The 27373-nt window shown below is 42.1% G+C and overlaps 1 protein-coding gene across 3 annotated transcripts in view; it reads left to right on the forward strand.

Moving 5' to 3' along the window:
- The window catches only part of AGAP1 (ArfGAP with GTPase domain, ankyrin repeat and PH domain 1), a 386681-nt gene that overhangs the window by 111813 nt on the left and 247495 nt on the right, over nucleotides 1-27373 (forward strand). For all 3 annotated transcript variants that reach the window (XM_075511168.1, XM_075511170.1, XM_075511169.1), the window contains exons 2-3: nucleotides 12634-12692; nucleotides 21270-21357. In XM_075511168.1, the coding sequence (XP_075367283.1) occupies nucleotides 12634-12692; nucleotides 21270-21357 (147 nt within the window). The remainder of the gene's footprint in view (nucleotides 1-12633; nucleotides 12693-21269; nucleotides 21358-27373) is intronic.

The raw sequence follows: 27373 nt of genomic DNA on the forward strand, positions 1-27373 counted from the left end.
TAATCACGCTTACAGCATGCAACCACCATCCTGAGAAACTGAGAATAAACTCCTATAGATGGATGGATAAATGATGTATTGGGGAAGGGCAAACTTGGCTTTTTGGGGGAAATCATGCCTCGCGTTTACTGGAGTTCTTCAGGGGAGGACAAGGGAAATCTGTTTATTCTGGTGACTGAAAGAATTGCTCTTGCTAGAGACTCGAGCTGAGCTGCCATCAGATAAGAGGGAGAAGAGTCCTCTTGTGTATATAACTTCTTAAAAAGTAGGAAATAATGTATAGGAATAAATAGTAGATTATTATTATTTATTTTTCCCCTTTGAAAAAGTGCAGCAGCAAGCCTTGGAGGAATCTGTGCTGCAGCCTCTTCTGGTTAAGATGAGTGCCCTGGGAAATTGTCACCCTATTTCATCAGGGTGACAATTTACTGTTTGTTCAAGGTAGCGGAAAAACAGGAGCTGGTTGCGCAGAGTCACAGAAAAATCTTGTGATGGTTAGCGGCTGACGTGCTGGCAGATTAAACATAATGTGGATGAGTGCAGAGTCGCATGGGGAGAGGGCAGTCCCAACTCCTGTACTGCAGCTCTGAATGAGCTCTGAGTCTCGGTGGAGATCCTGGCATCTGCAAGAGCTTTGTGGAAATTGCAAATGAAGTGCTCTGCAGGGCTCAAAGCAAAGAGTGTTAAGGACAGAAAACAGAGCAAGTTGTCATGCCTCAAGGGGTGTAGCGTGCCCATCTCTCAAGGCTTTGGGGGGTGATTGTGGTCCTCGCATCTGGAAATAAGTATAGGAGAACAAAAAGGTGCATTAGAAGGGCAGTAAGTTTGTTCCAGGCGAGAGCCAATCCAGCTAGGCAGAATGGTGCAGCCTGGGAAGGAGATCACTGTGGGAGAAGAGGGGGGTAGAGATGGGATGGGTCTTGATTATCCCTTCTTACACAAGAATTAAGAAGCATCTTGTGAAACTAGTAAGAGGCAGATTAAAAAAACAGCCCAATAAACTTTTCTTTTGTTATAATCCACAAGATAATTGAGCTGTGAGTCCCTGTAGGACCTTGGGAGTGTCAGTCCTTAGCAGAGATGCACAGCTATTAGCTGATGGACAAAATAGGTGAAGGGCTGGATTTACGTGAAGGGGCTCCTTCTAGCTGAAGTGCAGGTTGAGCGAAGTTGGGGAGAGCAGGGGCAAGGTGCGACACCACCTTGTCCGTTCTTGTCTGCTGCCGACCCGTGCCAGAGTAGGAAGGCAGGTAAATTATTAGTCTGGGGTTTGGTGTTTGCCACTATTAAGACTTCGTGCTTTTGTCACTGTTTCTTAAGCATGATTTGATAGTCCCTTTATCTCCTTCCTCCTATGCCTTTTTTTTCCCCCCAGGGTCACTGTGGTTTTGCTCGTTTACCACTATTTACTTCATATTATGCTGCTTAGGTTCTGGTGGTGCTCAGACGTTGCCCCAGTATTATCTCTTCTGTGGAATCCCAGTGGTGGAAATCCTGAGTAGGCTGACTTATTCACCGCATACTTGGTTTTCATTGAGTACTGTTGGTGTTTTACCTATAAAATAACTATTTTCTCCTCTACCAAGTAGTCACCAGGTTCCTCTTGTTTATTTTTTGCTTTGTTTCTGAGTTACAGCCAGTCTTATCTATCTGAAAAGCTAAAAGTCTTTTCAGCCTACCAAGCAATGCGTCTCAATCATCTTTTTGCATCTCTGTTGTGACTTTTTATTTGGCAAGCCAGCAAGAAATTTTCTATATTAATTTAGGTTGCTGCTCTTGTTTCCCCCACTTCGTCTTTTTTTTTGTTTGTATTTTGACATTTATTCGTCTTTTGCCAACTGTATAAGCTGTCCCTCTTCATCTTTGATGCACTGTAGGAAGGTTTCTCGTTAATATTCAGGTTTGAATAAGGAGGGCTAATTCCTTGTTTGTGCCTGTAGTCAGGAAAGGCAACATAGGCCATGATTTTTGTAGTGTCTTGTCTTGGGTACTACAGACGTCTTTGCTCGGACGTGGGTTTAGTCCTGTATTTTCACCACTGGTATTCAGCAGTCTTTGAGAAGCACATCACTCCTTTGTCTCGAGCATGGCTTGTTACAGCTCAAAACCTTATCACCAGATTTGCAATTAGTTACATTTGGGGTAATCTTTCCTGCGCTGGCTCTATCCTTCCCTTGAGACAGGAGATGGTATAAAACAGACCTCACCTTTGACACTGACCTGCTTTCTGGTGAGACCCAGCAAAATAAGACGTTTACCAAACATTTCATCTCCGTTGGCTTCTTTTTCTTCCTGAAGTCCAACACGACTATGGTTACTCATTTAGCTGCATTCTCTGAGGCTTTGGTGCTTACAGAAATACTGTGTATTGCCTGAAAAAAATACCGTTCCATCGCAGGGCGCAGATGTAACTTGAGGCACCAGGGCAGCCCAGAGCCCTGGTACGTGAGCAGTGCTGCTTTCCGGCGCTTCTCCTGTTGCAAGAATATGAAGTAGTAGACTTTAGCCACGTGTATTGGATAGGATTGCTCTAGCTGACGTAATTGTAGAAACAATTTTAAGCCAAGGATGTGTTTTCTTCCCCCCTCTGTTGAATGCGAGAGCAGCGATATCTCTGGGTTAGCCCAGTGCGTGTGCTTGGGAAAAGAAGAGGCTATCTTCAGTGTGCCTGGGGGAGGCAAGGGGGGGGCACGGGGTGAGTGGGGTGGATGGGGTGGCACGGGGTGGCACAGGGTGGGTGGGATGGATAGGGTGGCACAGGGTGAGTGGGATGGATGGGGTGGCACGGGGTGGCACAGGGTGGGTGGGATGGATGGGGGTGGCACGGGGTGGGATGGATGGGGTGGTGCAGGGTGAGTGGGGTGGATGGGGTGGCACGGGGTGGCACAGGGTGGGTGGGATGGATGGGGTGGCACGGGTGTAGCACAGGGTGGCAACAGGGTGGATGGTGGCACAGGGTGGATGGGGTGGAATGGATGGGGTGGCACAGGGTGGGTGGAATGGATGGGGTGGCACAGCCAGCTTGGTGGAGGTTGGCTGCTTTATATCAATCCAGTTGGCAGGGATGGTTTTTCCGTTGTTCTTAGGTAGTACATTTAAAAAAAAAAATGATAAGACTTAAAAAAAAAAAAAGCTAAATAAGACTCAAAATAAAAGGTGTTAAGATATCCTTAGTTTCAAAGTGATCATTTAATTCCCCAGTTTTACGGGGGCAGGGAACAGCTTTACTACAATGATGCTTTCTTTTTTTCTGCTCTTTATATTCCTTCCAACATCTTGTTGTGGTCATCATCGCCCTGTTGTAAAAGGGGCCAGCCAGAACCAGTATTTTTCAATGTCACATTTCTCCGAGGACTGCTGCTGAGTATTAAGGAATGTGCATTTTATTGGAATTAAGTTGTAATCCCGATCGTCCTCGCTCAGAACATCCCTTTTTGAAGTGCACTTTCCAATGGCAGAGTTGTCTCAAGAGAAAACAGTGGGTTTATCTGTGGGGTTTTAATTTTTCTTAAACTAAGTGTGTGTCAGCTCTGGAACCTGACCCACTGTGAAAATACAGGGAATGTGATGTTTTTCTTGTTGATTATGTCATTTATTTAGGCTGTAAGCTGTTTACAAGGAAAAATGTCTTCTCTGTTTGTTTCTGGTTTGGTTTGAGGTGTGTGTTTGGGGTTTTTTTTTGTGTGTGTGTGTGTTTTTTGGTGTGGTTTTTTTTTAGGGGGGGGTGGGGAGGTTAAGATGACTAGTCTTGGTTGGAGCTATGTTATATTTAAGGACAAAACAAATATTTTGGCGGTGTTAGGTGTAAAACTTCAAGCCTGAAACTGGCTTGGGGAATATTCTTGGAAACATTATACATCATCTCAGCCCTGTTGTAGGAAGCATGGAGTTTTTCCAGCTGTGGGAGCTAAGGAGATAACATCTTTGAAATCACTCGAAAGCCGTGTGTTCAACGAGGTTAAGTATAGCTGTAGATGTAAGACAGATGAGGGGGGGGAGTGGGAATATTAGCAGCAACAAAATACTTTTCAGTTTCAACAATTTAAAAATTCAAGAGAAAACTGAAGTGCCGTGGTGACAGAGAAGTGCTCTTAAATTCCCAGGCCCGAAGTGTATTTTAGGAAAGGCTGACTCGTCGACTGTGGAGGTTGTATAGCTCTTTCCATCACCGGTCCTTCTTTTGTTTCCATGGCAGCGCAAAGGATAACGCAGCTGCCAGTTGCTATTGGAAAATAGATTTTGGGTTTGACCTAAATACCTATTTAATATAGTTCTCAGTAACAGGGCATGGTTTTTCAGATGTCAACTGTACGTGCGGCTCTAATGAGTTTTGGCTGAGGTGCCTGATGCCTTAAAGAAGCTGAGCTTAGAGCAGTTTTCTGTCTTATAATTAGCAAGCAGCTATTGCCAGCGATAAATCTGACCAATATCAAACATTTATGCTGGAAGTGTAAGAGCTCTTGGGATTTTATCCTTTCTGACACCGGGAGAGATGGGGGAGTCTTTTAAACTGACAGCTGACAAAAATCCCTCTTGTTTGAGGATTGTAATTGAATTGCTTTGTGGCAATTTTCATGACTACTTCTGCAACGTGTGCATTAATCCTATTAACGAAGTGTAAATACAGTGTCGTGCGTGATGGGACGTGACTTCCCGGCACGCTCACCAGAGCCTGGATGGAGTTCCCAGCCGAAGCTGTGCAGAGCAGGGCTGGGAGGGGACGGGGCCACGCTGCGATTCTGCCTTTGGGGTGAGCTGCCTAAGAAGAATAAATGACACTTCTGCGACTCGGGGGAAGGGGACTGTTTGGGGTTAGGTAGTTGCAGCAGGAATTTCTATGTGGCGTAAGGGGAAAGCCGAATAATCTATAATTCTATCAAACTGAGTGAGTAGGGAGGAAGAAAAAAAACTGAACTTTTTTCCTGATGCTGATATGGATGGTTTTCTAAAAATTTTGTTGTTGCTTTGTAGTTATTGTTTGTAATTATATACAGAATTGAATGTATAAACAGAGAGCATCCGTATCAAAAGCTGAGAGATTTTTTTTTTTTAGAACAAGTATAAGATGAATGAGAAAATTAATATATAAAAAGGGCCTTTTAGAATACGACACACTCTTCCAAATAACAGTTTATGCAAAGCTTCAACACAAGAGTGTCAGAATATTTTTCTGCTGTACTGTGTTAGAATTGAGTTGGTGCTTTGACTTGAAATGCTGGGAGCTGAGTTGGAGAGGAGGTATGCTGAGAGATTACCCCTCCTCTGAAAAATGCATGTTTTATTAGTATCGCAAGTCTCAACCCAAAAGTTCCATGTTTCCCTCTTTGCTGAGAAAATTAGCACACGAGCTTTGGGAAATACATTCTGAAAGTGCTCCTTTGATATGGCTCCAAGAGAGATGTGTGGTTTTATCTGCATCTTTGTGGACAAGTGGGAACTTGTAGGAATATTTTCTGTACCTGGTCGCGCTCAGGTTTTTATTTCAAAGTAGGAAGTGACTCTTAAATATTGCTTGTAACGCAGAAATTACTGAGGGGGGTCAGGGCGTGATGCGGCTATTGGTACTTCAACTTCATTCGTGTGTTGTTGAGGGCTCCTGTTCTTATCAAAAAGAAAAGGATCTTTTGCTGAGGGTTTCCAGAGAAATCCCTTGGCTTTTCTTTTTTTTTTTTTTTTAATAGCTTTTTCTCATTTAAAAGGACAGCAAAGGGAATTTGGGATAGCCTGAGGGAAGCTCTTACTAAGAAGCTTTCCAAGAATCATAGAAGATTTAAGGCTTTTCATGTCATACTGCAGAGACATCTGCCTGCTCTTCACTCATCCCTCTTTTTGGACAGGTTTGCCATTAGGTTTTCATCTCAATCAGACGAAAAGAAATCTGTGAGCTTCTCAGGCTTTGGATTAAATTGCTAGTCAAGGGCGAGATATTTTGGTGACAATAAAGGACAAAACAAGGTTAGTGGAGCGAGGCCCGGTGCAGTACCAGGAATGAAGCAGAGGCTGGCACTGCTGATGGTGGGCTGTGGACTGCCGTGGTGGTGTTGGGGCAGCTGAGGTTCTCCCAAAGTATTAATCAACAGACACACTTTGTTGGCTTGTGGGGATTTTTTAAGCAGGAGGGACCCAGAGGATGGTGAGGGTGCTGTAAATCTAATCAGCCTCAGTTGAAAGTATTTACTCTGTGGTCTGATTAGCTGCCTTGCTGCTGTTACCCATGGTGGTAAATGGAGTTCGTTTAGGTTTGCAGGGGGCCTCCAGCGTTAAAAATGAAGTATGGGATGAAACAGACTGCTGAACACCTAAGGCAGGCTTTTCCTGGGGTTATTTCTATAATTGCTACGAAACTTCTAAGGTTTTCATATGTGACCTCCCTTCCCTCTTCTGAATCACGGACGGTTGGATTGACCTTGAACCTGTCATCTCTGAATAACATTGGTTTGCTAATATTTATCTAGTTTGTAGTGGTTGTTACTGGTTTTGAAGAAGGAAATCTGTTTTTCTATTTGAAAAGTTATTCTAAGCAGGACTTTTATATACAGAGTGTTGAAACAGTCAGACCTTCTTAGAAGTCTGCTGCTGTGCTACGCCATGGAGTACGTGGATCTGGCCAACAGCGGCCATCGAGGCCCAAGATTTCACCACAGCGTTGTGTTAATGGGGAACCAAAATAGCGTTTACACCTGATTCTTAATATTCAAACTAACAGAGAAGGTTCCTCTGGCTGGAGATGAGTTACTAAACTGAGGTTTTAAAATAGCCGAGGACCTTATTGTAGTTTGTACTTTGGGGTAATGATGTGTAAGTGGAACTGAGAAACTCTAAATGCAGTAGTGGAAGTTAAAAAAAAAAAAAAAAAAAAGGTAAAAATTATGAAAAAAATGAAGGCTATTTTGTGGAAAAGTAAACTTGATGAAGAAAATGCAACTTAAACTATCTTCTTGGTGCGCGTTTTAAAAATAAATGATTGACACCATGCATATTTGAAGCTTTTGATCATTGATGCAGAAGTTAATTGAACAGGACATACAACTGTGATTAATTATTGACAAAAGTCATTCCTTTCATATGTATAGTCTGTAGTTAGATGTGAAGGTTGAGTTCACTTGAATTCCAAAGTCAGAAAGTAATGCAAACAAGACTCCAGTTGATCAGCTTCATACATGTGGTTCTATTTATTATGCAAATCTCTTCCAATATGTTTAAAAATATGTTTAAATCAACATGAGGTAGTGGGGTTTTGTTTCTTCAGCAGAGTATGTTTGTGGACTACCCAATTGGTGCTTTGCATGCTGCAATCTGATGCATCCAATGTTTCATAGTCATGCTGTAGCTATAAGTTAGTTTTCCTTATTTAAAAAAAAAGGAAAAAAACAAATCCCCAAGCTTGTTTGTCATGTTCTATCTGCAAGTATGTGACCTTTTCACCTTAACTTCCATGGGTCTTGGGATTAACTCGGAATAAATCACTCCTTTCTGAGGCGTTTGTAGTAGAACTACATTGGTTACCTGGGTACTTCCACCTCCGTACAAATGATGGTACGTTCACCTCATTTTGCTAAAGAGACCAGATGCTGTTTTGTGACATGTTCTGTTTTTAACTGTCATTATTCTTTGTAAACGTGCCAGTGCAAATTATACTGGGGAGGGAAGAAGAACTTGTACATCTCCTAATAAAAGTTTGTTGTTGTTTTCTTTTTAAAAATGGCAATGGAAGACCTTTTGTAATTTTAACTGCAAATTGAAGATAATAGTATTGTGAAATTTTAGTTTAAATTAGTTGGGTTGAGGTCAAGCTTGTTTTTTAACAGGCATATTTTGCAATGAAATGGTATTTCAAATATTCTGCAGTATTTTGGGCACTCAACACACCTGTACATAGCAATAACCAGGCACTTAAAAAGAAGAAGGTAGCTGTGTCAAGAAGTCCAGCACCTTGTCAAGTTACTGTTACTATATTTCTTCTACCCTATAGCTGATCAGAATTAAAATGCATGTATATCCCGTATTGAGGGTACTGGATGTCTGAGACAGTTTGCTTTGGAAGGTCACGGTGTGGGGTCTTGATGCAGTTCAATGAAGGAAGGACCAAGCAGGGTGAATAAATCCACGCCCTTGGGCTGGATCGCTCTTCCTCTCGCCAACTGCCATCTTTCTGCTTTGTCTTTTGGCCTCTTGGCTTTTTGGAAATGTACCTTTCATTGCCTCTCCTACCTAATTTCTGCTCTTGGAATGTTCAGATCTTACAAAGTAATATTTAAAGTTGTTAAAAAAAAAAAAAAAAAGTGTGACAGGGCTTCTGATGTTCTTGTTACCCTTGTGAGTCTACCCCTTGGCTTAAATGGTGGATTTTTTGCAGTTCTCCAAGTCGGTAGCAGTAGCAGCGATCTGTTCACTTGTCTTTTTTTAATCTTCTGTGGTGATAAAAACCAATGCTTCTTTTTTATTGAAGCTTGTTGACATTAATAGAGAGTTCTCACATTTTGTTTCACACACATACACCCCCGCCAGTCAGGCATAATAGTTGCCTGAGACTGATGGTTTTCCTTGACACCTGAGAATCTGGAGATCAGCGGAAACCTCCTTGTGTTGTACGGCCTTGGCTAGTTCTTCCTGCTGCAGAGTCTTGCAGATAAAGTGGCAAGTTTAATTTTTATCCGTTTATCTATCTTTTGCAGATAGTAATGAAGACAGGAATAATGCAGGCGCAGGTATGGGGAAGGGAGAAGCGGGCATGTTCAAATCATGCTATACAAACATATCATCAAACTGTACAAATGTGCAGTTCTGGAATTAATTGTCAGGAAAAAGTATTTTGAAACAGAGCTATGGAATAGATGAGGAGGAATATCTGTGTTATGAAGAGGAATGCAGGGTAACTTGGGTCTGTCATGCAGTTACATGTAATTAATACCTAATAAAAACTATTCCATGGAATCAGGCTTACCTAGAGTAGTCTTTCTTGACCTGATATTCAAGTTTTTGCATGGTGAGACGTGGATTTTACTTGTTAGCTCTGCTGTAATCTTGCTGTAATATGAAGGCTATTGGTATAATTATCAGCTGACTAATGAGTCCTGTTTAAAGAAGGAAAAAGAAAAAGTGATGAGCGGAAGCATCAGACTGATAAGTGCAAATTAGTTGATACCTTTACTGGGCAGGGAGTAATGGTTAAACATACAGTGATATAATTTAAATCGGCACTTGCACGTTTTCGTGCATTTGAAATAACTGTGAATCTCTATTACTGTTCCACAAGCGATGACCAAAATAAGAAGTAGGTTAAGTTACAGAAGCATCACTTGGGAAATCTGCCCTTTATGCTCTGAAGAAGTAGGTTTGTGTGGAAAGGAACTGTTTGGTTTGTTGGCTTCTCTTTATGGTCAATTCTTTCCCATCATGGTTGGGTTGGATGGCAGTTTTTTCTCCTTTTCCACCACTTCCCAAATCAACAATAGTTCGAAGCAAAACCATGAGAATTGGTAGTGTACTGTCAGGACAAGTGAGGGAAGGATTCCTCTTATGCTAAAGGCTATTGCAGGTTTCTGGAGGTGGCATTTTGATTCCTGCTGTTTCGGTGCTCTGCAGTCTTTCCACCGGCTGTTGAGATGCTCTGGGACCTGGGCTGAGGCAGTCACAACAGCGGTTGCACGTTCAGCTCTGTCCTCTGACAGCAGAAGAGCCCAAGGCACTGCTTGTCAGCTCAGGTTGGGCACTCGTATCCACACTACCGTGATCCGATATCTTCCATTGCTCACTGTAAAGGAAAAATCTTCCTTACCACAGGAGGGTGGAGGAAGGAGAACATCTAGACCAAGTTGACACTGGTCCTTTTTGAGTGCCTTAATCATAAGGTTCCTAGAGCACGTCTGTTAAGCTGTGTTCTTGATTGAAATATTGCTGCTGCTTTGTCTGCATCTCAAATTTATTTTCGGCCTCGCATGGTACAGATGGATCTTCCTGACTCCTCTGGTTTGAGACTTCAGTTTTCACATGCCCCTGGTTTCCAGATTGTCTTCTGGCTGGAGGCAAGAAAGCGGGGCAGTGACTGCTCAGGTTGGGTATCTCTACCCTGTGTGAATCCTGTGTCCCTGCCCATTTAAATGGAGGGACACCTTTGACTCGGGAAGTCATGGAACTCAATTGCATTTGGTCTACAGGAAAAAGAGATTGTTCTGCAAGTGTCTCCTGTTCTTTACCAAGTATCATCTACTGGTCTCTGCTGTAGTAAAAGGATACTGCCATAGCTGAATCTTCGGCCGGACCTGGGGCAGCCGTTTTATATGCTGATGGGGTAGTTCCCAAGCAATGCAGTAAATAATATGTATTCCAGCTGCACTGAATTACTTAAAAAGGAGGAATGTTTTTGGAGAAGAGGACTGCGACAGCTCTCGAGACGTGCATTTTTTTTCTCTTCACCCGGGCTGTCAAAGCACAGTTCATCCTTTGCCATCCTCTCTGTCCTCATCTTTCCCTTTCTTGGCTTGGAGCCTTTGTTTGGTCTGGGACGGTGGTGATGATTGACAAATGCTTGCCTGCTACTTCAACATAAACAGCTCTTTCTGAGCTCAGGATGAGGTGGTAAATAGAAGGTGCTGTTCATTTTTACCGTTCCATAGTGCTTCAAGCCATTGTTACCTGTTAATTGAAATCGTCATGGTTAGCTCTAAAATGCTTAGCTTGCTTTTCCCAGGCATATTTAGTAAACCTTGGGTTTCCTTCTATGGTAAGAAATGCTGACACGATCATGGAGGAAAAAAGAAAAATACTTACAGGCAGTATTTGCTTTCTTAAACCTTTACTACCTAAACCAGAATTGACAAGCATTGGGTTGTGGGAAGATGATTTGTGTGCTGCTTCCTGGTCAGGCCTGACTACCGCAAGACACTTGTTTTAACTGGTGTACAGCCCCATCCAATATAGGCATAAACCTGGGACTTGAGGTTTTGATCAGATTGGACTTCTTCAGATCACGCAACAGGAGCCCAATGACCATAATGTCTTCTCTTGCAGCTGGAGTGCCAAAAGGTTAACCCAAGTCTTCCGAGCATCTTCGTTTGAGCCTTTGGTTTTCCTTCTCCTTCCAGTGAGCGAGTGGGAGGCAGCTCAAGATTGTAATATACCAAAATACTTATTTTTTCTGAAGTGTTTTCATGTAAATACTTATGTCCTGCTAGCACACACAAGCTTCTCTTTGTAGCTGAAATGTAAAGCAATGTGATAAAGATGGAGAACGCTTCCAAATTCATGGCTAATATGTCTTTGTAATATTGAACAAAAGTAGTATATTTAGTGGGGAACAGAGATACAATGCAAAATACAAGTTTGCTTTGAGATAGTTTTTAATTAGCCAGTGGGAAAGCTTGCTCACAGCTGATGATTTCTTAAGTTAGTGAGGATACCATCTGGGGTGGGAAATTGCTTCCAACTTTTTTATTGTCTGGATCAAAAGATATAATGAAATAGGCTTCTTCCTCTCCTGAACGGCGTATCAGAGGGGAAGCAATGGCTGGCAAAACCTTTGCTTGCTTACCGACAACGTGGTCAGGCGTAACTTTTCACCCGTTACTTCCTATAACCCTGGGAATTGGCTCTGTAACACCGGGACTACTCGAGTTCAGCGCTGTTAATTACTGCGGAGTTCCAGCTCCTCCGCTTGGTCGGAGCGTTCCTGCATGCGTGTGACCCGCAGTCATTCATCTGGGTTGCATGGTTTTGGAGAGGGTTAAATAGGGATTCGGAGTAACGCTGCTTGGATTTGTAACGGAAACGTGATGGTCTGTTTGCTTTCAGTCGACTGGACCTTTACAGAAGGAACAAAATGATAAGTGTTTTTAGAGGTAGGAGAATGGAGCCTTATTTCTCCTTTTTTGTGCGTGGACTTGTCAGTGAGGTTGGACCCGGGTGCAGCCCTAAGGACTTCATTTCTGTTGGGAGCAGTGGTGAACTTAACTCGCCAGTTTTCCAGGAATCAACCCCCTCCTGCCCCCAGCGGTTTTTTTTTAATTTTGTAGTAAATGGCTCTGTGGTTTATTTCTGTCTAGGTTGTGCTGCTGAAAAACTGCACGTTTCTAGAATAAACAGATATTCTCCCTTACCTGGGCAGGGATGTTACCACTGAGGCTGGTAGTTGCAGTTGTTGACATTATGTATGATGTGCAGTAAAAATTATCATGTTTTTAGAACAGGCAAATATTCTCGTTTACCTGGGTGGAGGAGTTACTGCTGACCGTGGCGGCCGCAGGTGTTGACATTTAGTGTGATGAGCAGGCGAGGGCTTTTCTTGTGGAGAAGGAATGTATCACGGTGCATGGGAAGCAGGTTACAGACTGGAAGGAGTCTTTTCACAACCCTGAAGGACTGGGGTTAGTTTGAGCTTGCCAATGCCAGTGGAGATGACAGAGCTAGACTTGCTACAGCGAGCGCATCCATTCTGCAGAATGGTAATTGCTGGTATTCCTGGGTTTTTTTGCGTAATTTATCCAAACCCCTAGTGTTTTTCGTGTTGGGCTGTCAGTGTCATAAGATTGAGTGGGACTTTTGGTCTCATGTACCCAAAGCCTTAGCATGAAATCCTGTGCGGCAGACCATTAAATGTCATTGTACTGATTTTCTGAATGTTGTCCACTTTTACAGATGCCTTTGTAAATAGCCAGGAATGGACACTAAGCCGATCTGTACCAGAACTGAAAGTGGTGAGTTTATATTTACTTCCATCTCTGAAAAACATCCTGAAAATGTTATGCTCAAGTGAAAATCATCTAAGCTTCATTAAGTCTACTGTTGGGGAAAAAAATATAGAAAGCCGTTTTAAAAAACAAAGCATTTTTCCTCAACAGAACTATCTTTATGAAGTTTATATATCTTCTATTTTTATAGTCATGCTTCAAAGATCTATTTGTATTTTATTGCTGTTTCAACTTGTTTGGCTACATGAACCAGCCTCCTAGGGTGGTCTTCTCAGTAGGGAAGTCTTACACTTCTGTAAGAGGGGAAGGGGAAGTCAGCAGGTATGTAAAGCTCCTTTTATCGCACTGTAATAATTTTTCACAATTTCTTCAAGGACCAAATGTATTTTCTCCCTCTCTTAAAAGAATTTAACTGAATTTATATTGAATTAAAAAAAGACTATTTCAAAGGTTCATATAGTGAATCAAACCCTACATTTTACTATAAGAATGAACAGTGGTATAATAGCTGCTTACAATTCCCTTGGCTGAGCCATTTTCCATATAGGTGGAAGAAAAGGCAAAAATAACACAGACACAGACTGGGGGAATTTCCCAGATTTGCCCTTTTAAGCGTTCTGAACACGGAGGCTGGAGATGAGGGCTGAAACCTCCTCGTAGTGGATAGCAAACCAGCAGCTTGTCAAGCCAGCAGCACAGAGTTGTTGAGGCCAGATCGCTGTGATGGTTGCCACATGGAAGTCCAGATTTAATGAAACACAATCAGTTTCTCGAGCCCTACAAATCGCCTGTGGTACCCAAGACAGAGAACTTGGTAATACCTTTGGTAGGCATCTGTGCTTGGCTCCTGTTGTCCAGCTCTAACTGGACGAGCTGCTCCGATCCAAACACCCGTTGGCCGAGTGGCAAAGTGAATCAGGCAAAAGCATCTGAATTTAAGAATTGGCCGCTGGGGCCATGCTTCACTAGCCCACTTCTCGTGTGGTAAATGTCTTTTTCCAAATGTGAGTTGATAATAATGTTTACAGAGGTGAGAGAAAGCATAGGCCAAACTTAGCATGACAAATGAATGTATGCAAAATGGCATTTTAATTGAAGCAGCTTCCTTGTGTGACTACAGTTATGTTTCTGTTTTGATTTCAGCAGTGCACGAGGTAAGTAGAAGAGAAATATGGTAGTTTAATAGTGGATGTAACTATATAATACAAGAAGGGCCCGCAGAGGGTCACCAGATTCAGTTTAACTGTTGGTGTAATTTGGAAGATGAATATCTTCCAAAATACCTTGCAGAATAAAGTAGGAAGAATTTAGGACTGGAAGGTGTTGGTTGGATATGAGTCCGGTCCACTGTGGTATTAGCTAGCTTATGCTGGGGAGGATCTACAGAGGGTTTCCTTGTTCATCCCTTCCCCTTCTCTTAGCCCTACTAATTCACAACACCCACCGATAAACTTAGGGCTTGCCGGTGAGACCAAAGCTGCAACTATTATGTGTTGTAATACAGAACACAATTGCCGAGCATTAGGTAATGGTCTCAGGGTACGGGCAGTTCTGTGATACCACGGCTGCATGATGTGAATACTTGCCTTGGGTACCTTGCCCCCATGTTGTCTGAACCAGTGGTAGGAAAATAAGCTTCTGCTGTGTGGCTGCTGTACAGAATTGATTTTCAGTGGCCAGCACGCATGAGCCGTCCAAGGCTTCAGTTTGTATAATCCTGGATAAAAGCAGAACTCTTACCATTACAAAAATAATAATTTGATTATACCACCGCAAATTATTGAAGCTAGCAGCACCAGCTGTGGCTGTGAACTTGTGCTCCAGCGGGAAGGGCAAATTAGGAGCTCCATCTGAAATCTGCTCTGCCTTTCCTGTACATCTGCCCTTGGGAAGGAGTTGGTGCAGGGACTCATCTCTGCGTCGTTCCCCTGCTTCCAGCCTCATCGTCGGCTCTCGCTCACAGCTGAGGAAGGAAAGGGCCACGTTAAAAGCCAAACCTGCCTCTTCTGCCACAGCGCTATCATTACGTTCACCACTAAGGATAACTGTGGGTGCGTTGCTTTAGCTTGTGGCCGTGTTGGGAATGTCGGAAGCATGAGAAGCGTGGAGTGTTTGCTCCCGTCGCCGTACAGTGCAGTGCAGGTGGGGAGATGAGGCTTAATGTCGCAAGGTCATGTAGGAGCCCCAGCTTTAGCTGCTTGAGCGGAGCTTGTACTCTGCAGAAGATGGTTAGCAGCTCACTGGGAGAGATTGTCCTCTCCATAGAGGCTGGGAGGTCCTTAAATTGAGGTGGTTGGTGGATTTTTTTTATAGCGGCTGTTATACCCTTAGGCTCTACAGAAGGTTAAGGGGAATAGAAATAGACTCGGAGGGGGCAGAGGAAGCACACAGGGTTGCAATAAAGAAAAGCCGATGGATGTATTTTTCAGCATTCTTTACCAGTCTTTCCTTCTGCCTCTTTTTTTTTTAGCAATCCATGTTGGGCTTGATTTCTTTCCAGTTTTCAGAAGGATATTTGCTTCTGCTGATCAAATACTACTGCAGAGATTTACTTATGGATGTTGACGCTTCTATTATGGTCGAGAGCGTGCTAGGCTAGCTGGGTGAGACCAGTCCCTTTCCTGAGCGATGGTGGTATTCCTGGGTCCCGTTTATCCGAATGTAAAATAAGGAAGTGTTAGCCAGGATAAATATGTGATCTTTTTGGACAAAATCATTTAATTTGGTCCAAAAAAAAATACAAAGCGCAGTCAGGCTTCTGTGCTGGATAGCTTTAAAGTGCCAAATGCCATCGATACTTTTATGCATTTTTACAAACAAGCTTTAGTAGGATGTGGGCATAGTGGTTTGGATTTATTTTACAGCATGTCTGGCACAAGCAAATAAATGATTCAGTGTTGCACAAGTCATAACTGACAGAGCATTGTGTTGTAGCCTTGTTAGCTGAATTTTTTCATTTCTGAACTGGGTTAGAGTGGTATTTTTGTTCCATAACATGCTTGTCATAACTTTGTGCATTTCATATGTATCCATAAATAAAGAGAAGTGACTCAGATTGTTTGTATATAAAAGATGGGAGACAGGAATATGACTACTGTAAAAACATGCTGGCATATTTGTCATACTGTGGGGTATCATCCTTAAAACAAGTATTAGTCCTGATTAAGAGAGAAATTGCATTAGGAGTCAGATTTTTCCAGTGTAAAGTTTATTGCTCCTAGTTTTCAGAGGTTAATAGTGTGCAGAGACCCGGAGCAGTAATGCCAAGCACTGCACTGAACAACAGAAGGCCGATTCGGCTAGATTTTAATTTCATGTGCTGGGTTCGTATCTGGTAGAAAAGAGGTGGCTGCCTTGTCCCTTCAAATGCAGGCGCTGAGGTGAGATGTTAAGGAGTCCTCTCTTACCAGCTGAGAAGAGGAGGAGGAGGTAGATGCCTCCTGAATGCTTTTGGAAGTAGTTGTCTAGGGGAAAAATAAAGCTGTGCTGCAAGTGTAGATTTTATAGTCAGGTTTGAGGAAACTTGCTTTGGGTTCGTGTGATTTTTGAGAAGTTAACATTAGTAGTCCGACACAAAACTAACTGTGTTAATGCTTTTTTCATGTTCACTTTTTTCACCATTTAAGCTCCTAAAGAAATTTGTCAGTTTGGTGGGTAGCTTGAAAGTGATTTAAAATATAAATCCACGAACTTCTCTGTTAAGAAACAATTGAATATTCTGATCAAGAAAATAAGTCCTGTGTTACCTTTAAAACACCAACGCTTTTTGGTCTCGATCTTGAGACAACTTATGGAAATGAATAAAAGGAGAAAGAGGGAGGAAACACACTGCCTTTCTTTGAGGATTGTGCATGGTTTTTAGTAACGTATCTTAAGGGAAGAAGGCTCTAGTTGTACTACATGAGTTAGTGAAGTGGTTTCTTAATTGAAATACACATCTTGCTCTTCCTGATCACTGCTTTCTGCATCAGCTTGTAGCATCACGTTTAATAAAGCTCTCCTGGCCAGGCACCTTTGTCTTTGTGGGTGCCTATAAGGAGGAACGTATTGGAGAGCCTGAAGTGCTGTAAAATTAAATATGCCGATATGGTCTTTGGGATACTGGGGGGGGGGGGGAATATATATATATATATATATATATATAAATATATATATAATTGTATTCTCAAATCACTAGATGTCTTTCAAATATTTGGGGTCTCTGACTAAATGCAGTAACACGCCCCAGCCATGGGCAAAGGTCTTAGCATGTTCGCTCTCACTGGAGCCCAAGCTGATGCTTTTCTGTTGTTCCTGGCAGTTTTGCCCTCTGACTGGTTACGTTTTTGGCACTAGTATAATATAAAATAGCATTAATTTGCATACATGAGGGACTCATCACTTGTAAGTGAAGGTTTCAATACCTGCTGTGAAGGTGTTGGCGTGACTGATTGTATCTGCTGATATTTTTGTGGATGTGTTGGTGCTACGCTGGTTTGCCACAAGGTGGGTCAGAAACAGCTTCGGTATGTTGTTTCCACAGGGCTAGAGCTACTGCTTCTAAAGTGAACGCATAAACACTCTTCTCTGTCAGTATTTTCCTAGCAAACCCACGTGAAGCTTGCTTGCTTTCCAATTCTTCAGAAATCGTGGTGCTCAGAAAGGGCCTTAGCCTGGCTATTTATCTGCAGAGGTACATCTAATCTACTGATTTACAGATGAAATTTTTGGTTCGCTTGCCATTTTTGGCCGAGGCTGTCATAATACAGAGCTGGTGGGGAAAGAGGAGAGGGGGGAACACTTGCCTCGGGAATGTGGTGTTCAGCTTCTGCTCCGGGGTGAGCTGCTGCTGTAGTGAGTACAGCCTACTGATGTGCTACGTGCTGAGGAAAAGAGGCAACTAGCAAGCAGTGTAGTTAATCTCTTTTTAAAAATTGGAAATCTGTTAAAATCTGGAAAACTGTGTCTTGGCCACTTCGATTTAATTTAAAAAAAAAAAAAAAAAAGTTCAATAAGTTTTCACGCACTAAATCTTAACTAATTTGAGTGGTCGTGAATCCTGAACAGCGAGAAATGCGTAGTTCTAGGTGAAGGGAAAGAGGTGGGAAGTAACCTCTCACCGGGAGGCTTTGTATGCAAAGGGAGAGGGTATCAGTTTTGTGGTGAGAAGAAGAGGGGTGCAAAGGCCACGCTGTTATTCACAGGATTTCCTCAGGCATCGTGGTGTTTTTGTCTGAGAAATATGGAGGGCTATTTGAACACTTTGTTTATTTGGGGAAACGTATGAGTAGGCAAGCTTAGTGTAGTTTATTGGCATATAATGGAGGGAAAAGTCATTCACTTCGGAGGATGCTTGATGTTTTGGAGTTAAAGGACATATGTTAGAGACGGTATTTTGTGCCTCTTACCTCTCACTTGATACCTGGTTGAACATTGGAGAAAGCTGAAATGTGGTTGTGGTTAAGTCAAGCATCAGAAGGGAGAGACAGGGTCTGGTTGTCAGGGCAATATTGCTTTAGTTTTTGTTCTTTGTATGTGCAGGTGGAAGTCCCGAGCTGTTTCTCCCCCTTCTGACTATTTTCCCTACACACTGAATGGGGGAATTGGGGATCAGAGTAATAAAAAAATCAGCTAATCAATATTGTGTGTTTTCTTGTGCCATACGGAATCTTAGGCTTTGCTTACTGTCCCCTCTTCACATTCTCTTTTGAATACAGCAACTCATTTCTGTATTAAGTTTCCTTTAGGTCTTGTCACTTAATTTTCAAGTGAAACGCCATATACTTTCCCAAGGCACGTGTGAGATGAAGGAAAAATTTTGAAAATGTGGGTGCTGGGGAGGGAGCAGTTTCACTTCTCCTCATAGCTTGTGCTCAAGGTGAAAGATGTTGAGCCAGCACGTGCAGGAAACTAAACCCAGGTCGGTCCCACCACGCGCGTGCCCGCACCACTTGCGGCTGTTGTCTCTCATGTTGGCAACACATGGAAGTCACAGTGACCTCACGTTGTAGTTTTTCCGAGTAGATTGCCCAGAGGACTTAAATGATCTGTGTACCCAAAATGTTGACTTGCTCAAACCAAGAGACCTTCTTGCTAGACTCTTTTTCAAAGCCTTTGCTTTCAGCCGGTAAGCGTGGGCATCTTGGAGGCAACAGCCTTGGTCGTGTTGCAGGTCTGACCTGCTTGCAAAGCAAGGCGTGCAGAGCATACTAATCATTTAGGAGGTCTGAGGTATCAGCTGTATCTTCTTGTTGGTGTTTAGCATCCCGTGTGATGAGGTTTATCAGGTAGGTGTCAGGCACCTGTAGAAGTTGCCCTTCTCCCTAGAGAGGTTATCGGTTGCTTTTTCTTTTCTGTGAAGTTGCAAAATTACATCTTGTTAAGAAGATACCTTCTGTAACTTATTTTTTTTCTGGGTTCTAAGTGAAGCTCGCTAGTCTTGAAGGGGAAAACAGATCTGACAAATGGTTTTGTCTTGGCTAGACCTGAATGAAGCTCTGCAGTGTGTTTCCAGAGAGCGTTGTCCTATGGAAGTGGGGTCTGAGAATGCAAAGTTGGTCAGCCGCAGAGGTGGCGTTTGCCTCTGTCATCTATCTTGCACTTACTTTTAGGTGTAGACATCTCGGTATGTACTGGCGTGGCCTGTAATTTCTCCTAGCTAGAAGTCAGATTAGAAGCTTCCAGTATGATACGCTGGTTTAAACGCTCTTCAAAGTCAGCTCAAAGCCCAATAAATGGGTGTGTGTTGTCCAGCCACTTGGGCTGTGGCTTCCTTTTTATTTTTGTGGGTCTGCTCTTTGATAGCAGCTATGCTTATTGTGGGTTTCTTTATATTTCTTTTTGTCTTTTTTGGTTTTTAATTACAAACTGTTTTCTGTCTGTTCAAGTTCTTTCCTGCTAACCTGAACAAGTTGAGGGTGAAGCTTCCTTTTCCCTGCCTTTTCTGCCCCTGACACTTCCAAGTTAGGTCATGGTTTATTCTTGTTTGCTATTAATTTTGAAATCTGTTTTGGGGTTCTTGGGGTTTTTTTTCCTCTACTGTAGCCCACACTGTTCATCACTCTTAAAGCTTATGCTATCACAGGGGCCGAAGGGTGATGCGAGACTGCCTTCTCTTTACTCTCAGCCCAAGTCAGCTGTAGAGATGAAGTGGACATCCTTTGCAGCACTGTTACCCTTGTCTTAATTGAAAGTTGTTCTGGGTTGTAAAGAATAAGTAATTGTCCGTTGTCCCCCCCCCCCCCCCCGACTCCAAAACTGTCACTGGGTTAGTTTAAGGTGGAATCACTCTGTTGGTCTAAGCAATTTTTGATACGGAGAATAGTTTCTTACCAATTAGGGTTAAGAAAATGGAGTAGAGAATGTGCATTAATGTGTAACTTGATCATGCTGCCCTTGTCAATTTGGCAAACTCGGGCAAATGAGCAGCGTACATCTCACCAGGACTCTTACGTTCTGAACCTTTTGGTTAGGGTCAAGATAAACATGTAAGAATAGAGTAGGCTTAGGTTTGTTTTAAAGGATGAGATAAGTTCCAATCTCTTCCCCCCAAAACTGAGTAAGCACAATGTCCTCAGAGTTGTGCTCAACAGGGAGATCTGAATAAGCAGGTGGCAACTGAGCGAGGGGGGGGGGAAAAAAAGAGGACATTTATTTAAAACAGAGAGTAGGTATGTTCTCCATCCCTCCTGTCCCCTGGGCTCTGCAGAGCAGGGCAGGCAGCCAGGCTTGGACCTTGCTGCATCTGTCAGTCCGCTTCTGGTTGACGGTCAGGCCCAAGGACAAATCGGCAGGACTTGCACTGGCCAGCAGCGCGAGGCTGCGGCTTGAAAGGGATGGCTGCTTCGGTGTTGTGGGAGTAATGCAGGCAGGCTTCCTAACTCCTCGCAGCCCTGTTAAAGCAACAACAAAAAGCAAATCTTCAAGTCTTTGGCAGTTGAGCACCTCTGGGAAGAAAACTGCTTTGATGCTGGGCTACATTCTAGTTCTTTTGCCTGGATTTTGAAAACAAATGCTAGCTAACCAGCTTAACAGAAAAATCACGCATGCTTTAAGATCGCGTACTTCTGTTTGGTTGTCAGATGTTTGGGCACGGAGGTTTAGTTGTAAACTTCTTGGTAAAGTAAGGGACTTCAACAAGTCGTAGTGGACATGCCAAGATCTATCTGTCTATAGCCGTGCTTCAGTAGTGAGTCAGTGTGAATCACGTGGTGGATAGCCTACAGAGATATTTTGCAGTATGAGAATTCAGTGATGCATTTATATTTTTCAGTAAAGAGGTGACAAGCTTGCGCTGAGCTTCGTGCTTCTTCCCTGAAGTCTTAAGTATTGCCTGCTGTTCCCACTTAGCATTAGTGGCGAGCTGAATAAAGGAGTGCTGCTGACATAAACTGGTCTTGGTTTGTACATTTTGTCGTGTATATGCTCTACTGTAGCCTTAGCTTTTTGGCAGTTACTTTATCTGTCGGCATATTTTGGAGCGTTTCTATTGTGTGGGCTTTCTTCTCAAGTGCAGAGAAGTTATTTCTGCATTAAGAGTTTGCTTGACTATACTGCTTTGTACAGGGATTAATTGCAGTTGGGCTTTTTCCCTTTTTTTTCCAGGGGATTGTGGGTAACCTAGCGAGTGGCAAGTCTGCACTTGTACACCGGTATCTGACGGGCACGTATGTCCAAGAGGAATCACCTGAAGGTATGTGGATATGCAAATCTCACTGATTTTATTTATTTTTTTCCCCACAAACTACATCTTTATTCATTTTTAATCATGCAGAAATGAATCGGTAAAGAATCCGATTTGCTATTTCAGTGTTCATGGAGATTTTTCCTTTAACTTTCTCCAGACTGAGATAATTATGTATGATGAGTATAACTGTAGCTTTTTCATAACTACTTAGCGTCCTTAAATACTTTGGCATCCACTATGCGCCCATATGGGAAACTTCTAGTCCTGTACTGAGAAGAGTTAACTGCTCTCGGTAGTGCTGCTGCTTTGAATTTGGCTGTTGAAAGCCACCATTACTGTACCTAGTACTGGATTTCTACAGAATCGGGCCCTTTGGTTTGTGATGTTGGGAGAATAAAAAAACTTCACAAGCCTAAACTAAAGATGTAACTTGTTCCTTGTTTAATATAGTGAATCTTTGGTCTTGAAGTTTTGTTTTGTTTTTTTTTTTAAATGTTCTTATGCCATAGAAAATTAATTTATGTGTGAAAACGTTGTAGTGTTTAACATTAATCCAAGTTTATAGCTTGAAATCAAAAATATTGTAGTACCTTATAGAGGTGTGTCTTACACTAAATACCTTTTTGATTTTTTTTATCTATTCTCCTTATGAACTTTTAAATCCAACTCTGAGACACTGAATTTCTGGTTCCTTCTTTTCCTTACTGGCTGTTCCATTCTTTGCAGATATGGATGCAGGTAACTATACATTGTCTTCATGGCAGCTCTCGTTTTGAAGAGACAGACGGCAGTTTCTGTACTATAGTGTTTTCCCCTTGTTTTGTGTATCATTCTGATTTGTTTCCTTTTGATTTCAAGTCTTTAGTACATCTCACTGTTTTTGTCTCTTGCTGTAGTTGTCTTTTCAGCAATAGTTTGTAGCTTCTCGCATCTATGATAACATTTGTTTCAAATTAACTCTTACCAAAGGAAGCTATTAAGCATAGTACTTGACGTTTTAACAGTCTTGAATTGTAGTTAAAATGGGAGGAGAGGGGAAGGGAGGGATGGACAAGGCTTTTTCTTGTGTCATTGCAGCAAAAATGAGGTCTTCCAGTTCATAAGCTTGCCTTAAATGTTTTTGCTGCTTTGTAGCTAGGACTGATGGGGTGATAATTGAGCCTTGCAACGGAGCTGCGTGTCGATCACGTCTATGCCTGCTGCTTCTGGATGCTGGTAGCCAGAAATGGTTATGTAGTATGTAGATGCGCTGAATATAACAAGTCTTCAGCAGAAATGAGTGTCGCGACAGATCTCTTTCCTCCTTTCATTAACAGAAAATATTTTGGGTTTTTTTTTCTTGCGAGATTCAAATGTATTGATTATTCACAGGGTTAACAGTCCTCTCCTCCTAAGCTATGAATATTTTAGATGGTGTTCCTTGAGAGTGGTGCCATCTGTCCTCTTTGTCTTCAAGGATTTTTATTTACAGTGCTTGAGTGACATTCCGACTGTTTTTCCTGAAAGGATTAGCTTACAAAAGCAGTGTCAAGTCATTTCTTTGCACATAAGCGTAGCTGGCAAGCCTCGCTAATGACACCATTCCATTTCATTAACAGGAGAAAAACTGGAATAATTAAGAGCTCTAATTCACCTTGTAAGGAATAGGGTCAAGATTTCTAATCAAGTTGGTATTAAAGGAAATGCAACCCATATAAACTATCCTTAGTAAACATCTGCAGGAGTGATTTGTTAGTGTTTTATTTCTTTCTCGTCCAAACTAAGTCCATACGCTGCCGTTCTATAGAAAATACAGCAGCAGCGCAGCTGGTTCTGTAGCATTGCGGTGTGGGACTTGCGATTTTTACATTCTGCACGGGAACGTAGCTTTTGATAAATCGAGGCTAAGTGTAAGCCTTCATGTTGGAGACCAGTGCAGATCTTCCTCTTTTCCTTTTCTGAGGTATTGTAAATGTGCTAGATTGTTAAATCGGATAAAGAATAGTATGTATATCAGACGTTAAGGTGTGAGATGCTTGACTATTTAACAAAAACCAAAGTTTACTGACTTCAAATGGCTTACTAACAGCAACATTTATCAGGCATCGTATAATTAGTATCTAATTGGTAAAATGATGGATGCATGCTTCATGTGAAAATGGTGATTACGACCAGGGACCGCTATTTCTGCTATCCTTTGCCTTCTAAATTGCTACAATTACCGTGAAACCTGCCCTGAATTAGACAAGTGCCAGATCTCCTGTAGGCCTTTAAGGTAGCTTTGGCATTCCAGTAAATGAGTCTGAAGTACGTAAAGATGGTTTCATGTTTCCTTCGGCTCTTTTCTTTAACATGAGGTATTTCTCTTGCTGCCTGACACCACCTCCCCACCAAGAGCAAGAATCATATCACAGTGAAGTGTAAAGCAGTTTTCTCTCCGTCTGGCCCAACTTTTATTTCTGTTCGAATTAATTCTAGTCTCTAGTGTGATTGTAACATGAAAACCTTTGTTTTCTCAAAGAACAAGTTTGTCTTGGGAAGAAAATTGACTTTTAGACTCTCCCATTGCATATTTAACATGCACATAGCTATAGTCCCATGTGACACGTTTTTAAATCAGATGTATTTTGATGTAAGAAAAGAAGGGATGTATTACCCTGTAGCAAGTGGGAATTTTAGTAGTCTGGGAGTTGCAATTTTTTTCCTGTAATGATACAACAAGGAAGTGATGGGAAATAGGGTGTTTTAGTGATTTGTGATCTTCTAAGAACCTTCCAAGTGACTGGGAAAAAACCTACTAGTAAACAGCGTGCCGGGTGTTTTTACATAGCTGAAACGACAAGTAAGATGCATGCAACCTGGTATCTTTTTTCACCTAAAATTTAATTCTACCCGTAGGAACAAAAGGAAACGTGTGCATGGAATTTGAGACCAAGTACTTTGCAGACCAAGGTGAATTGAAGTTTACAGGAATAGTGAGTGTCAGGAGTATTCTGTTACTGTTTGGGTCTTTTTCCAAAAAGCCACAGAGGCGTGAAACATGACTTAAAGGCTTTTGCACATCTCTGGTATGTCTTTGAATACCCTAATTCATGTCATGATTTTTTCAGTATTTTTTTCCAGTGAGCCTATTTTAAAAAGAAAAAAAATAAAAATAAAAAAAGGCGGATAGCTTGTGGTCCAAGGTGTCTCAGCTGGGATGAGGAAAAAGGAGGGTTTTTTTTTTTCTCTCCCACTCCACTGCTAAAGTGAAGTGAGATGCTAGAATAGCCAACTGAATGTGAACATGAACGGCTAAATCTGTGTGTCCAGTGTATCTTCTGTTGAAGAAAACCAAGAAAGGGGACCTGAGGTCACATCAACAAAATCCCCTTAAACGTGAAGACGCAGAATAGTTGAGGCGAGAGTTAAGAAGGAAGCAGGTTCCCTGCTGAGGAAACAGAATTAAGGTGGTGGCACCTGTGGCTCTGTGGCCCAACTGAAGGGAGAAGGCCAGCGCAAGAGGTGCAGCGACTGGTTTGGCTGTCCTTTGGTAACTTGTGAAAAAGTTGTAAGGGCGCAGGTCTCCAGTGTAATGAATGCTTAGGAGACTGGCTTTAAAGTAACTTAGGGCGTAACCTCTTGCCTGAAACTGGTAATTACCTCTCTTGCTGCTAATTTTTGGAGAATTGATGATTATCTCGTGGCAATCTGCTCTACTTTGGCATTCAAGTGAGGGACAAATGTTTTAAGTAGGTTAATAACTAAACATTTGGGTATATTTAAGATTGTTGGGTTTTGTTTTTTCCCCCCCAGGTAGAGTAAAACACTTTTTTGCTCTCAAAAGCATAACCCTGACTTGGGGAGCAAATAGCTGTTGTAGTTGGTGGAGATTTCATGTATCTGTGTGTGGAGGAACTTATGAATGTAATATAAATGAAAATGTAGGATGTGAATCTCTGCAATACTATTTCCCACCTTCTAGGTTGATAATCCTCAGGCTTCCCTTTTAGTACACAGTACAAAAGAAAGGCATTGGAAGCTCTTACAGAGGGTTATTTTAGCCACTACCGGGTATCTTTTTTTACTGCTCTGATTTTTATATCTATGGGGGTTTTTTATTCCTTATATGATACAAGATTATTCAGCTGCCTTTGATTTCTTCTTTCCCATTTCTTTTTTGTAATTGTGGCCCGTTTTAGTTCTTTCTGTCATTGGTAGAATGGGTTGAAAGCGGTGGCACAGGGTGCACGGCGACGGTCACCGCGCCGCAGTGGGAGCGAGGCGCAGCGGCGTGTGTCACGCTTGGGCTCCGCAGCCCTGCCGCCGCCGCGTCCCCGCTGAGCTGCGAGCCCGGCGGAGTGCCACTGCGCCGGAGCCCGTCCCTGAAGGGTAAGATCCATCAGGTTTCAAGTGCCACTTGATTGCAGTTGGAGGTCTACATTTACCTCTACATAGACCTCTAACTACAATTGCAGTTAGAGGTCTTTTATGTGTTAAGGGCTACAATAGATGCGTTCCCCCAGTAAGCACTATAGAGTAAAGCCTTAATGTGCTTTCCAGAAAGCAGCCATCATTTGCTTTCTTTCCAAACTTGACCTAAAAATAATTTTATACTATAGCAGCCGTCACTGATTAACTTTTTCAGTACCTACAATGAACAGTGTATCACTTGAGTAACAGGCATGGTCCTAAAACTTAATGTTTATTATTTAAATACTAACAAAGTGTCACCTTCAGCCTTCCCTTTAAAGAAGAAGGAATGTAATGAGGCTACTATGAAAGTAAGTTGCTAGCCTGTTACCAAAACATGTAGGAATTTCATATTGGGGGATGCATGTCCATGTTTTTCCCGTTTCTGTCTAGTAACTATTTCCATATCAAGCTATTTCAGCAGAGTGTAATTATGCAAGGAGGATTGAGAAAGACTACTTCAGCTGCTTTTGTTCAGCATTCCCTCATGAGCTTTTTATCTGGCCATAGACTCTTACAAAATACGTGTACAAAAAGTTCAAGCATAATCTATTAACCTAGATAACCTTCCGGTTGGCTTCATTCATGGAAAAGGTCTAATGCTTCAGTTGCTGGGCTCCGAGATGAAACCAAGAATGGAGCTTGTTCTCCTGAAATAAAAGAAAAATATGATTCTTCTTTGCTTGCGTTATGTTAAATTAAGTGTTCGGACAAGCAAGGCAGGAAAGGAATACCATGTTTTGACGTCCTTTATATCTGGATGCGCTGGGAGATTTGACTGGGAGGTGGGGATCATAGTTTGGTGTTTCAGGTTGACCGGAACATGGGAGCTGCAGCAGAACTGGACCACCTTTTCCTTCTCTAAGACAGGGATTCTTGTCCCCTTCTTCCCATGATTCATGTGCAGGCTAAAAATGTAATTCTTCTTCTGTAAACAATTAGGTTCCTAAGGTTGCAAATTTCTTCACAGAAGCTGTTAGCTATTTTTATCTAGTTATTTGTTTTCAAATATGTAGGAATCTGGAGGCCGTATTTACTAAACAACCAAATTTTATCTTTCATGAGTAAGAGGAGAGGCTCTATCCCAGACTAATCTGTGTGTTCTGTTCTTGGTGAGCAAGCCAGCTGAAATGTAAATGAATAGCAGAGAAATTTGTCCTCTGAATATGTGCTGACATGCTTTTCTTTAAAGAGAAGCTTTCATGCTTCTTCACTCATGGTTTTCCATAAAATCAATCATCATACATGTAAAAATCTACACGTAGCTTATACGGGGAGATTTTAGAAGAATTCCAAGTGCATATGAGTTCAAAAAAGCCACATGAACCTTAAAGTCGGGTTCCTTTCAAGGAGTCGGATATGACATCCATTACAGCGCTCAGGCCACAAAACATAGGGAAGCTGAAATTTTCCATATTGAATTTGCACCAAATCCTCGGTGCAATGGTTCACAAGCTTTACACAGCACTTTGTGGGGCAGCAGAAGCTATTGGAGTACTTTTTTCTTCTTCTTTTTTTTTTTTTTTTTTTGGTCTGTAAAAATGCAAACAAACGCTGTGTTCTGTGCAGGAAGCAATGATGACTTCAGGTG

Source organism: Mycteria americana, chromosome 9 (genome assembly GCF_035582795.1).
Source record: "Mycteria americana isolate JAX WOST 10 ecotype Jacksonville Zoo and Gardens chromosome 9, USCA_MyAme_1.0, whole genome shotgun sequence".
Classification (NCBI taxonomy): Eukaryota; Metazoa; Chordata; class Aves; order Ciconiiformes; family Ciconiidae; genus Mycteria; species Mycteria americana.